The following is a 17177-nucleotide window of genomic DNA, read 5'->3' as shown; positions in this document are numbered from 1 at the left end:
TAAGAGAACTTTAACGAGCAATTTAAACAAAACAAAAATGGTTTGTTTTATTTACAACACTCAATGCATTTTACAAATAACATATTTGCATTCCCTAAGTCTTTTGGAAAGTAATTCCAGTTTGTGCAATGAGTTTACAGAAAAGTCTTAAGACATCTCTTAGACATCTTAAACCTAAATTCTCAATTTTGAAAGATATTTCACACTACGTTAATAGAGGACTGTTTTTAATTAAGAAAAACTAAACTCTGTAGTTAAATATTGCCTTTCAATGATCTTTAACCCAAATACAAACTGGATTCGCCTGTGAAATAATACCATTAGATTTGGATAAATTATTTCCACTGCTTCCCCCACCCCCAAAATGCATGCACAAAGTAAACATGGTAAATTACATTAACGACATTTTATTTCAACTCTTTTTTTTTTTGGACTCTCTCAACTATTGTTTTGCTCAATCTGGGGTACAGATAGGTAGGATTCCAGTCTGGGGAAATCCTAAACCCCACTCCAGGTTAGGGAAAGATTTTCAGTAAGTACGAGGAGAAAGGTCAGGATTAGGGAGATTTCTAAGCAGGTTCTCTGAGGACGCCTCATTTGCTAATTAGAACAAGGTTCCCCTTCAGGCTTGATGAAGCCTAAAGGGATCAGTTATCTTCCTACTGACAGTTTGGGTAGCATCTAATGCAAGTCTCCAAAGGACAATAGGTTCCTCTCTTTCCCCTCTTCCCTGAATCGCTACCTTCATTTTAGTGCCTTCTAAGGTTGATGATGGAGAAAAGTTCCTGTGTTCAGATTCCAGAAACTGATTTAATGCCATATAAAGATCTTCTGGAACAGGTAAAGAGCAATGAACAATGATACTTTAATTGTGCAAGAGTTTTCATCTCATGCATATGAAAAAAATTAATTTTATCACTCATAGCTGCCATCTCGTAAAACATAAAATCCATGTCCTCGCTCTTGAGCTGGAGAGACAGAGACATCTCCACACCGGATCCACCCATTTAGCAATGCACTTCTCCATCTCCACACTAGATCTCTCCTCAAAAGACAGTGTCCCTAACATCCGCTGTAGGTGGCTGTCTGGGAGATACTAAGCTGGAGAAATAAAGCCCAACATTTGACTCAGCCAACAAAATTCTAAGATAAAGAAATGGTGAGGTAGAGTTGAGAGAGTTCAATTGAATTTTCTGAGCTTAGATCTTTTGGCACATTCTAAAATTATACAGACTCCTTCTCAAACTCTCTGTGATACCTTTACAAAGTGCTGGCAACTTCAGGAATCCTTTATCTATTTAGGAAACATCTATGTAAAGCTCACAGAATAAAGTCATTTGAAGAAATGAATTCCTGGCAGTTGAGCTTATTTACCCCAATATTGAAGCAAATAAACACAATGCTGTCCATTTGCTGAATTTATTTAAACAAATCAATTTAGAAACCTCATAGAATGAAACAAGACTTCTGACATGTAAACATACTGCTGTGTTCCTGAAACAGATGGTAACACCTGATAGAAGTTAATAATTGCTTGTTAGGAAAGCTGTCCATTAATAAGGCCAGTCTTCAGCAGTTACTAAAACCATTGTGTTTCTTTAGCTTTCCTAGTGTCACAATGCAATACTATCAAACCACAATCAGATCTAATAAAGACAAGATTGGATGGACAGATCAGTACCATTGGTTACAGCTGTTAAACAGTTTCATTCTTGGCGCCACGTAAAAACAAGCCAATCACATCAAATAAATCATGGCTTTTTTTTCTTTATCACAATTCACTAAGTGATGTTAATTATGGTCTTTGTCAAACACGTTTGGTAAAGGCTATTTACAGTGTACATGGCTGAGCATGCACTATTTATAGTTACAAAGATACCTGCCAGTTTATTACAAGAGAATTACACAGTGCCTGAAAATGGTGAAACATCTCACACGTCATTTAAATCAATAGTTTCAAGCAGAAAACGTTCCTTATTTGACCACGATCGCAATAATTACATGAAAATTCTTATAAAAACACGAATCCCCCTCAAGAAATTGATGCATATTCTACGCACTATAGGTTAAGGCAGTAAAAAAATGTATTCCTGATAACTGGAGGTCTTGACAATGTCAATTAAAGCTGACTCTAGTTTTTCATTCTCCATCCTTTACTCAAAGTTCTGTCTGTATAACTAATTTGTGAAAGATTTCATTTTTAAAGTCGAAGAAGTATTAGCAATGAAGAGAAGAGCTGATATTGGAAAAAAGAAACTGCTAGGGAAAGGGAAAAAGGTTAAGTTGCATTTTGCCTGAAAGTTTTCAAATTCTAAACAAGAGCATTATTTGTGAGTCTGAACCTTAAAAGTATAAAACAAATACATATAGTTTATCTTTCTTAATTTAAAATATACTGAACTTTGAACAATTCAAGTAATGTAAGACTATCAAAAATAACTTCATAAGCCATACAAGCATCAACTGCATGTTCAATGTTTTTAATTAAGAACTTTTTAAAAATTGTAAACTAAACCAGGAGTTTAGTTAACAAATGATAAATGACCTTTTATTTGCACTTGTGATTCCTTTAATACAAATTGCTACCAACATATATGTAAAGATATGGCAGATTATGCATTTGATCAAAGCACTTAGATTTAAGCATAAAACAGATTCAAATGGTTTAAGTTCCGTGCATAAGATCGCAGATGTTGCCTACGCATCCGCAGGCAGCTCTCTCTCTAATCAGAATCCTTTATTCCTCAGCTGCAGATGAGACAGGGCACAAGCTGTTGTAAACAGGGCACTGCTGTAAAACCAGGATAATATGCTTAAATTAAGACCGTTCTTGTTCAATTGAAAAGACTTTCCCCAAGTGTCTTCCAGCACTGGAGTATATTCTGCTGACCTCTGAATTTCATAAATTAACTTTCCTTTGATTCCATTTTTATGGTGGTTGTGTTCACAGTTTTGTTTTAAAAATTGGTTTAAATTTATATAAAACTCTGTACATGTTCACAAATTATTGCATAAACAGCATAATCTTCCAGACAGTGTTTGAAAACACATGTCCAAATCAGGAAAAATATATTCACGTTTCCCGTCTGGCTTTTTTCTTCTTTTTTATTTGTTTGGGAGATTCCCAGCTAGTTTCAGACTTGGCTAAAGGGAAAAAAAGAAAGAAAAAACAGGAGTAAATACTGTTATGTCTCAAAAATGTAAAAGTAGCATCAATGAAAACATGCGCTGAAATAAACATAAAGGTTGAAGCATTATCAGGGGAGTTAAGTGTTCACGTTCCAGTGACATGTTTTATAGGTTATTCTATGGCTGCCGTCCTCTTTTCCTTTGAATCCCAATGTATTCTGTTTTTTCATGACATGGAAGGTATTTCACTGGTTCTGATCTAGAAAAGCCATCATTTAATACGGCTCAATCTAAGTAATGAAAGTGAAAATGGGCAAAAATGGACACTGAAGGGAGCTGAAGGGAGCAACGGAGGGAAAAAAGGCACAGAACAATTCCCAGTCCCAAGAACACGTGCACAGAAAAAGGGAGGGACCAGATGGACAAGGGCATGTCTCTGCCATCTATGTTCCTGGCCACCCCCTCTTGCTTGGAGTGATCTCAGTCCCTTGGCCCTCACAGCTGAGGTCCACAAGGTTCCAAGGAATGTAGCCTTTGCCAAGGAAGGAAGGATTATCTATTAATCCATTGGCCTTCTGAGATATTAGCGCTTATCAACAGTACAAGAACACACAAAGAATCAGAATGGAGGATTACTCACTCTGTGAAGGAGGCACACTGTTTTGCTTAGTATTTGACTTGGATTTATCTGTCTCTTGTAGCATCGGTGGCACTTGGGACGAACTCTTGTCAGAATCACTTTTTGATAAAAGAACAGATGGCTCGGTAGAAATAGCAGGTGGAAGAGTCTTGATAGGCTATTTTGGAATAAAATTATCTTAAGTTCTTTTGTAAAAAGTTTCAAATAAAATTAAATATAGTAATACCAAGAGGCTGTTTAGGACCAAGTAAGTACTAAGACCGTTTCCAAATAATTTACCAGAAGCACTACAGCCCGTGCCTGCCCTCTAGCGGCGTAACCAAATAAATCCTTACCCACAGGAGCCATCAATTTAGGTTGAGATAAAAATGGATGAAAGTATAAAATTACAAGATGTTTACTGAATCTCATATAGGGGGGAATAATTCCATTTTCATGAACCTTTCCATTTTTCTTTTTCATTACAAATAGAATGATTTTATATGTTTTAGTAATTCAATGTCTGTCCACTTCTTACCAACTCTTTAATTCCTCAAAACTTTTTCATGTGAAAGACAAAAAGAAAAAAGCGAATTTCTGAAATACCAATAGGTGATGTTCCCTTCTCTGCTTCTCGAGAGGTAAGGCTAACTCAAACAGGGCAACAAATCACTTCCGTTTCCTACCCACAGAAAACGGTGGCCTCAGACAAAAGCAAACTATGGCTACTAGTCCTATCCATTAAAGGAAGCAGTAAAACTCAGGTCCAAATTTTCAGAGTTCTATCCAGTCTGGTAGTGAAATCATAATGCTGAGGGCCTAGACTCTTACACCTTGCTTCTCCTCTCCAACCTGGAAGCAGAAAGGCCTCTGTGAGGCCTGTAAATGCATGGTCAGGAGAGGTAAGGATGGAAACCCCAGTATTTGGAGTGCCTTGAGGCTGTAACAGAGGAGATCAATTCATCCTTAGCCTTATCATCATGATTGAATATAGAAACAAGGCTAAGTGATGTTTCTCTTGCCCCTTGTTCCTCTAGGCTCTGTAGGTGTAAGAAAACTCAGCGGAAAAGGAAACAAGAAGAGGAAGCTGTGTGCATGCAAGTAATTACTAGGATTCCTTCCTTCTGTTTCAGGTATCCAAAGCTGCATTTGTCTTGCTTGGCTCAGCTTTCTTATTAGTGTTCTCCATATTTATTTCTTACCCAAAAGTTTTAGTATTTATTTCCTGTATTCTCCCCTCTATTCTCTCCACTTAATCTATGATAAATCACAGAAGGACTCAAAATAGTCTTTACAAAATGGCTTCCGAAAATGACTTGCTAGTAAGTAAAACATCAAAATGTCAAATGACCCTTTGTCTCCCTACTATTAAACCTATGCATGTACTGAGATCACATCCTTACATCTCAAAAGGGAATTCTTCTCTTAGGGAATTAAAAGCATCAAATCCAAATAGGAACTATGGTTAAGATTTTATTTTGGCACAAGACTGTTACCAATTACTTCTTTTAGCGGTAAATCAGGTTCTTTTTTTTTAAAGATTTTATTTTTTTAAAGATTTTATTTTATTTTTTTTAAGATTTTATTTGACAGAGAGAGAGACAGTGAGAGAGGGAACACAGGCAGGGGGAGTGGGAGAGGGAGAAGCAGGCTTCCCGTGGAGCAGGGAGCCCGATGCGGGACTCGATCCCAGGACCCTGGGATCATGACCTGAGCGGACGGCAGACATGTAACGACTGAGCCACCCAGGCGCCCCTAAAGATTTTATTTTTAAGTAATCTCTACACCCACTGTGGGGCTGGAACTCACAACCCCAAGATCAAGAATCATATGCTTTACCAACTGAACCAGCCAGGCGCCCCTGTAACTCAGGTTTGTGTCTGAAGCTGTTTCATTAAAAATATGTACGCTCCAAAAAGGCAGAGATGTTTTTGATCTGCTTTGTTCTCTGATATATCCTCAAATAGTGTGTGGCATTGTAATGGGTTCTCAGTAAATTTTTTTGAATGAGCATATATAAATGAACCATGCAACTCTAGTAAGATTTCATAGATTTCTATACAATTTACCTTTCTAGAAATTAGATTTTAAAAAACTATGCGTCACTGGCCTAGACCTTTTGTAAAATGATCCTTTCTGACACATCAAAATTTTCTACCAATGGCACAGATTTCAAGAACCTGTCACCGATTTTAAACAAATGTTAAATTTTGAGAGGTTGGACCACAGCCATATTATATATTATGGCATGCTTTTAGGAAAATGCAACCAGTTACATTTTCTCTAAGCCACTATCCCCTGTATGTTTTGCTATTTAATAGGAGAAAGCACAGTCTATTGGTTCTGGTTTCACCACTGACAGGCAGCTTGGGACTAGTTATTTAAGTTCTCCAACCTCATTTATATAATAGATCTTGACCTTTCTCATGGGGTTGTTATGAGGGTTAAATTAGTGTATTTAAAATACTCAGCACTTTAAATTAGTGATTAGCAATGCTTAGCACTTAGTACTTCGATAAAATATGAGTTATGACACAACTCTCAAGTCATCAAAATTTTATTCCTTAAATATCAAAAAATTACCTGGCTATTTTTGATGAGTGCTTCAGCTGGATCACTAGTGCTTATGGTCTTCAAAGAAAAAGCTTTCTCCTGTTTTGGACGGACTTTAGAGGTATTCACTGGAAGCTCTTCCCTAATTTCTTTTTCTAATTCTTCTGTGTCCTACAGAGGAAAGTAGTCTATTAGATGATATAAATCACTCTTTTTTACTAATTAAAAATCTATTTGTAGTGTTAATGTCCAAAAGATATTCCAAGAAAATAATTTCACTTCAGTAACTGTCCAAACAACTTAACAGAGCATATAAAAACAATCATTCAAAGATTTAAAATATACAGGTACATCTGGAACAACAGTGATCATCCCTGCTCTCCCCAGGGACTTAAATCAATTGGGAATTAAAAACCAATACACTCCCATCCCCAAATGCAAACCATTCTAATTTACTAAACCAACTCAAACGAAATAAACTAGAATTTTGTCTTTTAAACAAAATACACAGTGAATTAGGTGATACTCAAACTAAGACTTTAGAAATAACATTTTAGTTAATGACATCTTCAAGGAATATCTGTACATGAGTACATTCTGTAGATAAACGAAGCTGACATAGTACAAAGTACATTTCAGTTCCGGTCTGCTGCAGCCTAGCTGTGTAGTGTCAAAGACAAATCATTTCATTTCCCCGAACCTTAGTTTCCTCTCTCAACTATAAAATAAAATGTGCCTAGATAATTTCTAAGGTCCTATCCAAGCTTTAACATTTCCATTCTTAGGCCATCAGACTTTATTTTATTTTTTAAAAAAGATTTTATTTATTTATTTAACAGAGAAAGAGAGAGAGAGAGAAAGAGCACACACACAAGCAGGGGGAGCAGTAGGGGGAGAGGGAGAAGCAGGCTCCCCGCTGAACAGGGAGCCCGATGAGGGGCTCGATCCCAGGACCCTGGGATCATGACCTGAGCCAAAGGCAGATGCTTAACCGACTGAGCCACCCAGGTGTCCAAAGGCCTTCAGACTTAAAAAAAAAAAAGTTTCAACAAAGCAATTCTAAAGCACATTACATGTGTAGGTATGTGAAATAAATATGAAATAGAATACATTAAACAGGACCATCACTGCTAACTGTATGATTCCTTAGCCAACACATACATAGAAACAACTGGCTAGGGTGATCTTGGAAGTCTTCTGCTAATACTGATACTTTATAAAACTTGTTCAGGATGGTAGTGGGTTTAGACAGTAATATAAATTTTGTTGTGAATTTAAGTTGAAAAGTAGCTTTGGAAGTATATATGTAAGATTTGCCATCTGTACAAAATTAACGTGAAGACATCAGTTAGTTTTATCCTAAGCTGTACTCTAACAGTAAAGACGCCCACCAACCACGTACCCACAACTAAAAAGAACAAATTCCCAAATGTACTACGGATAGGATACTATGTTCTATGACCCTGACACAGAATTTCATGGCTGTCTCATTTAATTCTCAAAGCAACCTATGCAGTCAAGTCATCTGTGCAAAGAAAAACAAAAACAACCAGTAAATGGCCAAACTGAAATTTGAATACAGATCTGACTCCAAAGACTGTATACTTACTCAGTTATTTATTTAAAAGATTTATTGATCTGAGAGAGAGAGAGAGAGAGAGAGAGGGAGGGAGGGAGGGAGGGGCAGAGGGTGAGAGAGTCCCAAGAGGACTTGGCGGTGAGCGCAGAGCCCGATGTGGAGCTCAAGCTCAGGACCTGAGATCTCAACAGGAGCCAAAACCGAGTCAGATGCTTAACCAACTGCGCCACCCAGCTGCCCCATACTCACTGTTATTTTTAAAAACATTTCAAACATTTTTAAAAGAAGTATAACAATACCAAAAGAACTTTCACAAGTTAATGACCTTTGCCAGTAAGTTGAAATTTACAGATTATATCTGTCCCACAAAATTTCTTTTAAAAGGAACTCATCTAATCCACAAACCAGAAAAGTAGTCTTTAGTAAAGGCTATAATGTAAGTCACAGAAGTCCAGGAAAAGTTTGGCTAAACAGAGTTCAGACAGTATTACTAACAAAAGATAGCTGTCCATAACGGTTGTCATCAGCTAGCTCAGCTAAGGAGAGAAGCACCCTTATTACACAGTATATCCATTGATCTCAGTTACGTATATTACTGTGAGAAAAAACAAGCACTGAAAATGGATCAGTGTCATTTATGATGGGCTGTGCTTCCCTCAACAAAAAATGAACGCAACACGTATTTCCTTATGCACCAACTTTTCCCAAAGAGAATAAACAGGAAAATTACTATGGAGGCTATCCTCTAGAAACTCTGGCTCTCTCCTACATTTAAAGGAATAAAAACAAGTAGCCACATGGTTGTAGGTAAGGAATAAGATTTTTGTAATTTGTAATATAATGGTGATAGTGCTTTCAAAGAGAAACCCATGCATACTTCTAGTAATCTAGTATGTTTGCAATTAAAGTACCTTTGTTTTCATTTATACTGTCATTTAAAATTAGTTTTCCCAATAGGAGAGACCAATGAAAAAAGAAGGAAAATGGAGTGACGGAAGTAGAAAGTTTCTGTCAGAAGCCAAACAAGCAGATGAAGATACTAGGTGAAGGTATTAAGAGGATACTAAGTGAAACAGAGAGCAAACTCTGGAGTGACACTCCACTTGTGACTCACACGTTCTAAGCTAAAATTCTAACTTGCTAAATTCAAGTTATTCAAAAAGCATTTTTGTATGTGAGAAATACTGTACCTCTTTTTCCATTTCACCTTAATATAAATCAAAATGCATCTAATTTATTACTTTTGGGTTTACACCTTTGGTACGATTTTTTTTACAGCAATAGTTATTATTACAGTAGGATATAGAAGATCTTTAAAACATTCTGTGACTTTTCAAATGCTTTGCAAGTAAACCTATCTCCTATAGTGTCTTTTATCTCTACATATTCTTAGTATCTGCATATTATCTTTTCACATTTGAGCAGTAGGTGCTTAACGAATGACATCTATCTGTTTTGATACTCTACCTGTGCAGGAGAGTTATCTTCACCTTGCTTCTTCTTTTTCTTTTTTTTCTTTTTAGATTTCCCAGTTGGAAGAGCTCCCTCTCCCTTTTCTTTATCATCATCTGAAACCTGATGTTAAAAGCAAAAGTATTAAGTAAAACAATTGGTTAAGTTTTCATTATTCAGAAATTATGGAATAATTTCATTCATTAGGCTCAGTCTTTATCTCCTAAATGCTAAGTAAAGAATTAGTAATGAGTAATAAAATGGATCTAAAATTACATATTTAAAAAGAACAAAGTACGTGGAACTTCATTCTCCTATTGTCTATGATAGACCACTTTTTTTTTTTTTTACATCTTTCTGATTGTTTTTATATGCTCTGTTAAGAGAATGACAAGCTACCGAGTGGGAGAAAATATTTGCAAACCATATATCCAACAAAGGACTCATGTCTCAGACTATAGAAAGAACACTCAAAATTCAACAGTAAACAATCCAATTAGAAAATGTGTAAAAGATATGAACAGACATCTCACAACAGAGGACAGATGGCAAAGCAGCACATGGGAAGATGTTCCACATCATCAGGTATTAGGAAAATGCAAATTAAAATCACAGTGAGTTCACTACACACCTATCAATAACGGCTAAAATAATAAACAGTGACAAACAAGTGTTGGCAAGGATTCAGAGAAATACGATCACTCATTCACTGTAAGCAGGAATGTGAAGTGATACAAGCACTCTGGAAAACAGTTTGGCAGGTTCTTAATATATTAAATATGCATCTATTATACAACCCAGGCACTGTCCTCCTAGGCACTTATCCCAGAAAAATGAACACTTATGTTCACACAAAAACCTGTACATAAATGTAGATAGCAGCTTTATTCACAATAGCCCCAAGCCAAAAACAATCCTGATGTCCTTCAACAGAATGATTAAACAATCTGAGGCATATCCACACCATGACTGCTCAGAAGTAAAAAAAAACCAGCTAATGATGCACACAACAATCTAGATGAGTGTCTAGAGAATTATGCTGAGTGAAAAAAATAACAGTATGAAAAGGTTACATGCTATTATTATTCTATTCATAGAACATTCTTGAAATGATAAAATTATAGAAATGGAAACAGATCACTGGTTGCCAGGGGTTACCAGGGGGGTGGTGACAAGAGGAGAGAAAGGGTGGCTATAAAAAAAAAAGGGCAACATGAGGGGTCCTTGCAGGACGGGAATGTTTTCTGTATCTGCATTAATGTCAGTATCCTAGTTGTGATAACTGTTCTCAAGTTTTTCAAGATGTTACCACTGGGGGACACTGGGTAAAGAGTACAGGGAATCTCTCTGTATCATTTCTCACAAGGGCCTGTCACTCTACAGAAGGCTTAATTTAAAAAAATTGAATTTGAGACGGAATGTCATTGAAAATAACATTCCGCAGGACAAAAATAGTGAATCAGAACTGTTAAACTAGTATTCAGACTATCCCTTCACACATACCATATAGTTGACTTTTCTATGAAAAAGTGCTTTTTGTTTCTTCTGAACAGATGACAGCCAAGATTCCTAGCCTATCCTTATAGGATGAGATGATGGGGTAACTACTATTTCTCTGCTCAGTAGCACAGTCATTAGGATGAACCACCAAACAGTTCACAGAAACTACGAACAGATGGAAAAACAAAATCCTACACAAACTTAGCTAAGAGATGTTCAGTACAAGTTGGTTGTCAGTTGTGGAGAAACTTCCACAGAAGTTTTCACCATAAGCTCACAGTGATTAAAATACCACGTGAAAAAATGTATCCTATAAGGAATATTCAGGTCACAAGGACTCTGAGCACTCTGCTTCTCAGCCAATTATCATCCAACCATGAGAGAACTGTAGTTCCTGATGGCAAAACACTAGTTTTGTTCATGGGGAAAAAGGCTGAAATCAACTCCATACCATCTTTTAACTCACACAAAAGAACTGACATTTTGACACATTTATTTTAGATTATTAAAAGACATTACTGATAAACTTAAAATTCCTTAAACCCTTCCCAATCCCATTTCCACACCACCTCCCCTAGGGGTTTACCCTAGGGTTAATCATTACCATTACCACTACCATGAACTTCTTTTGTGTCCATCCAATCAAGTTTCTTTTTATAAATTCTGGTGTGTTCACACATACAAAATTTATATAAATGGTATCATACTGTATCTTTCTGTAAACCTGTCCATCATTCAACATGTTTTTGAGATTCTATTCATGTTGATATTAATGTAACTTATTTCATTGATATTTAACATCTAATATGTGATTGTACAAACCTGTCACATTTTATTTCTCCATTCCTCAACTGATGGGCCTTTGGATATTGCCCCATTTTTGCTAAGAGAAATGAAAGACGATCTCCGAATATACTCAGAAAAAGAAGTGCTATGATATGTAACCGTCTTTACTCCATTCAGTGATTCTACTCTGTAATTCTGATGATCGGGCACAAGGAAGTTTCAGTTAAAGAAACAGATTTTTGGTTGCACATTCACTAAACATTCAACAAATATCAGAATGATTACTGTGTGTTAAGGTACCGTACCAGGAAGCTTTTCTTTCCTAACAGACTTTATTTTTTAGAGCAATTTTAGGTTCACAGCAAAACTGAGCAGAAGGCAGAGATTTCCATATACTCCCCAGCCCCACACATGCACAGCCTCTCCCACGATCACTATCCCTCCCCAGAGTGGGACATTTGTTACAACTGATGAGCCTATACTGACACATGATTACCACTCAAAGCCCCTAGAATTTACCTTAGGGTTCACTCTTGGTGTTGTACATTCTACAGCTTTGGGAAAAATGTATAATGACATGCATCCACCATTACAGCGTCTCTACAGAGTAGCTTTACTGCTCTAAAACCCCTCCATGCTCTGCCCATTCATCTCTCTCTCCCCCTAACCCCCTCGACCTTCATATTACCTATCAACTGCCCCCCCCCCCGTACATTTCTTTACACCCTTAATAATAAATCCCATTACTACCTCTTCCTTCCTGTGGTCTCTAAAGATCAGAGGTACTACCATCCTATTATATTAAAGGCCAACCCACAATCCACTCATGCCTAAGATTCCTCTACATCTACTGCCAGGAACTTACCCTATTAGCCACATCTCTCAGTTATGTTTAGCTTTTACTTTACTCTAGATCCTTTCCCTTTGTGTCCACAGATATGTTAAAGCAGGGGTTGACAAACTACAAGTCTGGTCCGATGCCAGATTTTGTAAATAAAGTTCATTTCCCTACAGTCTACGGTTGCTTTTGCACTACTGTATGGAACTTTAATAAAAAGTTTACCGACGCTGTACTAAAATCTCTCCTATCATTAAAACACAAACAACCCCCAACAAAACCCTTCCTGATGCTACAGTGTGCTGTCATCCACTACCTCTCCTCCATTTCTATCCAAACTTACTTTAGAAAAACCTTGTAATTGTTACTACTCTTTCCTAACCATTTACTCAACTTACTGCAATATGGTTATTAGTCCAAGATTTCTTTCTTTTTTTAAGATTTTATTTTTTGACAGACAGAGAAAGTGAGAGAGGGAACACAAGCAGGGGGAATGGGAGAGGGAGAAGCAGGCTTCCCGCCGGGCAGGGAGCCCGATGAGGGGCTCGATCCCAGGACCCTGGGACCATGACCTGAGCCGAAGGCAGACGCTTAACAACTGAGCCACCCAGGCGCCCCTAGTCCAAGATTTCTAACGAAACTGCTCTTAATTACCAGAGAGCAGATGTCTCAGCCTCTGTGACCCAGAACTCTCTTCCCCCAGTCTCTTTCATGGGCTTTTTTCTCCTTAAAACTTGGGAGTTTCCCAGATTCCTATGTTCATTCCATTGCTCTTTTCAAGTCTACAGATTTTTCCTAGATATTTCACCAACTCTCAAAGTGTTTAACAACCATATACTAATAACGTCCAAACAGATCTTTTCCCTAAGCTTTAACCTGGCACAAAACCAACTTCTCTTAGGCATTTCAACAAAACGCTCTGCATTTAACATATCCCAAATGGAACCAACCACCCTTCCCCCAATTAACTAGTCTTTGCTCCTATATTTTCTCTGTTGGGAGGACTACTTCCACCTTCCCAGTTACCCAAGCTAAAATCCTGGAAGTCATTTTGATGACTCTTCCTCCATTCAATTCTTTTTCTTTTTTTTAAATTGTATTTTATTATGTTATGTTAATCACCATACATTACATCATTAGTTTTTGATGTAGTGTTCCATGATTCATTGTTTGCGTATAACACCATTCAATTCTAATCATGTTCTGTGGATTTTATTTCAATGTATTTTTCAAGTCCATTCTGTATTCCGTGTACCATTCTTACCACTACTGTCCTAGACTACTAAGCAACCTCTGAACTGGTCTTCCTGCCTTTTCTCACATATGCCTCCACCTTTTCCTACATGGGCTACCAGTGTAACCCACGGAGAAAAAAACACTTTAGCTTAAAATCCTTCCATTACTTACAGGATAAAATCTATGGTTTTAAATATGACATTCAAGAACTTCTAGCATCTGGTCTCTGCCTCCCTCTCTAGTTTAATTTCTGACCACTCTTTGTTTCGCATTCTGCTTTTACCTTCAGGATGCTTTTGCTAAAACTCCCAAGTGCTTCCCTAATACCCAACACATACCGTAACACGACTTTTACCTGCCGATGTGCCGGTCTCCTTCCTCTCCTCCCTAACCAGACTGTAGGCTCCTGGAAGGCAGTAACCGTGTCTTATTACCGCTTCTCTACTAACCAATACCTGACTTATGGCAGATGTTCAATGAATATTTGTTGAATACTAACGGCCCTATTATCTTCAGAGCCTCTTTGATTTTTCCCAGTTGCAGTTTGATCAGTCGCTTTATATCTCTGGTAAACACCACTTCCATTTATTTTTCAAAGCTATCAATTTAGTTCATTATCTCCTACCTGATTCATGTAACTGCCTCTTTAACACTTACCCCAAAATAGTACAAAATAGCTTCCCAAGCTTCTTGTCTTTCCGTTGTATCCAGCCTAATTTTCCTAACCCCAGTGATGATTAGGTTATCCCTAGTTTAAAAGCCGCCAACAGGTTATCATCTACAGAACTTCACAAAAATGTGGCAAGGTTATCGATCATTCCTTTCATTTATTTACTGAATGCCAAGCATGTTGCTAGAGCTACAAAAAACAAAACAAAACAAAACAAAACTTCACGGTCCCTTTCTTTAAGGAACGTAGCCTAGAAGGAACGTACTTTTCATCAACTGATTCCACACATGTGTACTATTTATCTCTCCACTAAATTATTACCTGTTTTCTTGCCTTGATGGCTTTTTCATGGTGTTCTCAGTCTTATCTGCTGCTATGAAGCCTTCCTAAATCTTTCACTGGCAACTGATCTAGTCTTCTCTAAACACACTAAGAGTTGATATAATACCAACTATTATTAATTCTGATAAGAGGAAAGTCACTGTGTTTTCTTATCAGTGCCTAATAGTGCTTTCCACATATCACAATTCTCAATAATATGTGGAAAGAAAAAACAGTGATACAGAGAAGGCATGCAGGCATAAGGATTGAAGCAAATATAATCAGAATGGCTCAGAAGCAATTCTATCACTGGATGTATTTATAATACAGAATGTAACCCCTAATAATTATAATATAGTTGGGTGCACAGAGAAATAGACATACCCGCCAATGCCTTTACTCACTTTTTGATCATCAGGAATTGGTTCCTGGGACTTTAGAAGTGAAGCTCTTTCTTCATCTACCCAATTTCCCCACTCTTCTGCTGGTGCATTCCAATCAGAGCTGGGATCAGCAGAAGACAGACCATCTAAAATTTAACAGTGTGAATTAGGTATCTATCATTTCTGCCAAAAACTAAAATGCAAAAACTAAAATTCCTTATGTTGAACTAAGCTGTATTTTTAAACTGTTGTTCTTCCTTCTTTCTCCCATGCACATTTTAAGAGCTAGAAGAAAACCTAATCATGATGGTAAAAACCTCTGTCCCACCTGTGCTAGGCCCATCATATGGCTAATTAAATGGAATTTCTAAGAAACTCTAGGCAACTTAAGAATTACCTATTTAATTCTACTCTCCCAAATTCCTTTGTGATCAACCACCTGACTTTGCTCTGTTTGTACTTTTTATGTCTAATTTGGTCTGGGTCCTGGTCATTTTTTTTCCCTTGGTCATTCCATTTTTGTACTTGATTTATTTTCTAGGGTCCAGAATTAGTGAATCTTGAACAGCAGTGCCAAAATTATGGTCCCCACCCGTCCTTTTACACTACACCTCCTCCCCTCCTTAGGAGCTTTTCAAGATTAGGTTCTTCTTCAAATTCACCAAGTCACGACAGAATATTTAATGTCTTCTTTCTTCCTTTTTTTGGGGGAACAATTACTTTGTCACTTTTAATGGTTAATACTTAATCTGTATCTTCTTACATTTTCCAAATTATTCAATGCTACTTTTATCATTCCAAAATATTCAGGTCACTTTCAGGGTTTCTATCATCTATTCTCAAGAATAAATTTTTATTTTAGACCTCTAGATCCCTTTCTTTCACTCTAAAAGGCACTGAATTTTACCTCCTTTCGGAAGCTATCACTTGCTTATTCTAAAAAGGGAAAAACAATCTTTGGCTTTATCCTGGTTAAGTAGCTCTCAAAGTCAATTCTTCTCTCCTCTCCCTGGATTTCTGAAATGCTTCCACATCACCTCTGCAAGGACTACTTACAGCCAGGTTTCATTTCCAGTGGTTTAAGATGATAGGGGTTAAGCTCTATTTCTAAATGGTGAACAAGTCATTCTAGCACTGCTTTATTGAAAAATCCAATCTTTTCCCATTTATGTCAAATGTTACTTTTACTAACTACTGAGGTCTTTCACATACACTTCAGTCTGTTTCTGGAATTTCTATCCTATTTCACAGATATATTCCTGGGATGGTGCCATATATGACTCTGTAATACTTTTTAGTAACTCGAATGACAAATCTGCCTGATTCTTATTTTCTTTGCTGTTCTTATTTTTTCATGTGAACTCTATTATTTTTGTTTAAAGGGGAGGTATTATGATACCTCACGAAGGCTTTAAAACCTATGTTTCGGAAGAATATAATCTGGGAAAGTGCTCACAGAAAAAACAATAGACAAAATTGTCTTTAAAACATGATCCCAAATTTATATGAGGAAGAGATTGAAGAAAATAATATAGTAACAACAGATATATCTTAATAGTAGAATTACAGGAATTTCACCTTATTAAGCACTTACTATATATTAGAACTTGAGCTGGGTAGGTACTAGACATACAAAAATGAGTACAATATACCCCCACCCCCAACATGGAGCTCCTGGTCTTATCTATTCAGAGATGAAGATAGGTAAGTACAAGAGACATTTAAGTACAGAATGAGACTTTCTGTCACAGGGGTATGGAAAGGGAGAAGAGGGGCTAAAACGGTAGAGGATGGAAAGAGACTGAAAATAAGAACTGATAGTCTAAACATGTAACAAGTGATGACAACTGTGAAGTATGTTACAATAAAGGAAGTCCCTCCCTAAATTTACTACTACGAGCAGGAATCCAGAGGCAGTATTGCACGGTATACCCACATCGGGGTTAAAGGCATGGACCTGGAGTCAAACAGATCTACATGTGAATGCTGATCTACCACTTAATAACTATGTGATATGGGTGAAATTTCATAATCTTAGTGGGTTATACACTAACTCTCCAGGATGACTGAGATTATATTAGATACATCTAAAGCAGTGCACAGCAATGCAG

At 37.0% G+C, this 17177-nt stretch overlaps 1 protein-coding gene across 8 annotated transcripts in view; it reads right to left on the bottom strand.

Moving 5' to 3' along the window:
• Positions 1–1751: 1751 nt before the first annotated feature.
• MTDH (metadherin) overlaps positions 1752–17177 on the bottom strand; it is a 55143-nt gene continuing 39717 nt past the window's right edge. For all 8 annotated transcript variants that reach the window (XM_035011585.1, XM_035011577.1, XM_035011580.1 and 5 more), the window contains 5 exons: positions 15088–15212; positions 9348–9455; positions 6332–6472; positions 3770–3926; positions 1752–3144 (listed from right to left, as the gene is read on the bottom strand). In XM_035011585.1, coding sequence (XP_034867476.1) covers positions 3074–3144; positions 3770–3926; positions 6332–6472; positions 9348–9455; positions 15088–15212 — 602 coding nt within the window. In that variant the 3' untranslated portion in view covers positions 1752–3073. The remainder of the gene's footprint in view (positions 3145–3769; positions 3927–6331; positions 6473–9347; positions 9456–15087; positions 15213–17177) is intronic.

The sequence above is a fragment of the Mirounga leonina genome, unplaced genomic scaffold (genome assembly GCF_011800145.1).
Source record: "Mirounga leonina isolate KUSES-001 unplaced genomic scaffold, KU_Mleo_1.0 Mir_165, whole genome shotgun sequence".
Lineage (NCBI taxonomy): Eukaryota > Metazoa > Chordata > Mammalia > Carnivora > Phocidae > Mirounga > Mirounga leonina.
Note: the sequence above shows the minus strand (reverse complement) of the source record. Positions and strands in the feature narration are given on the sequence as shown.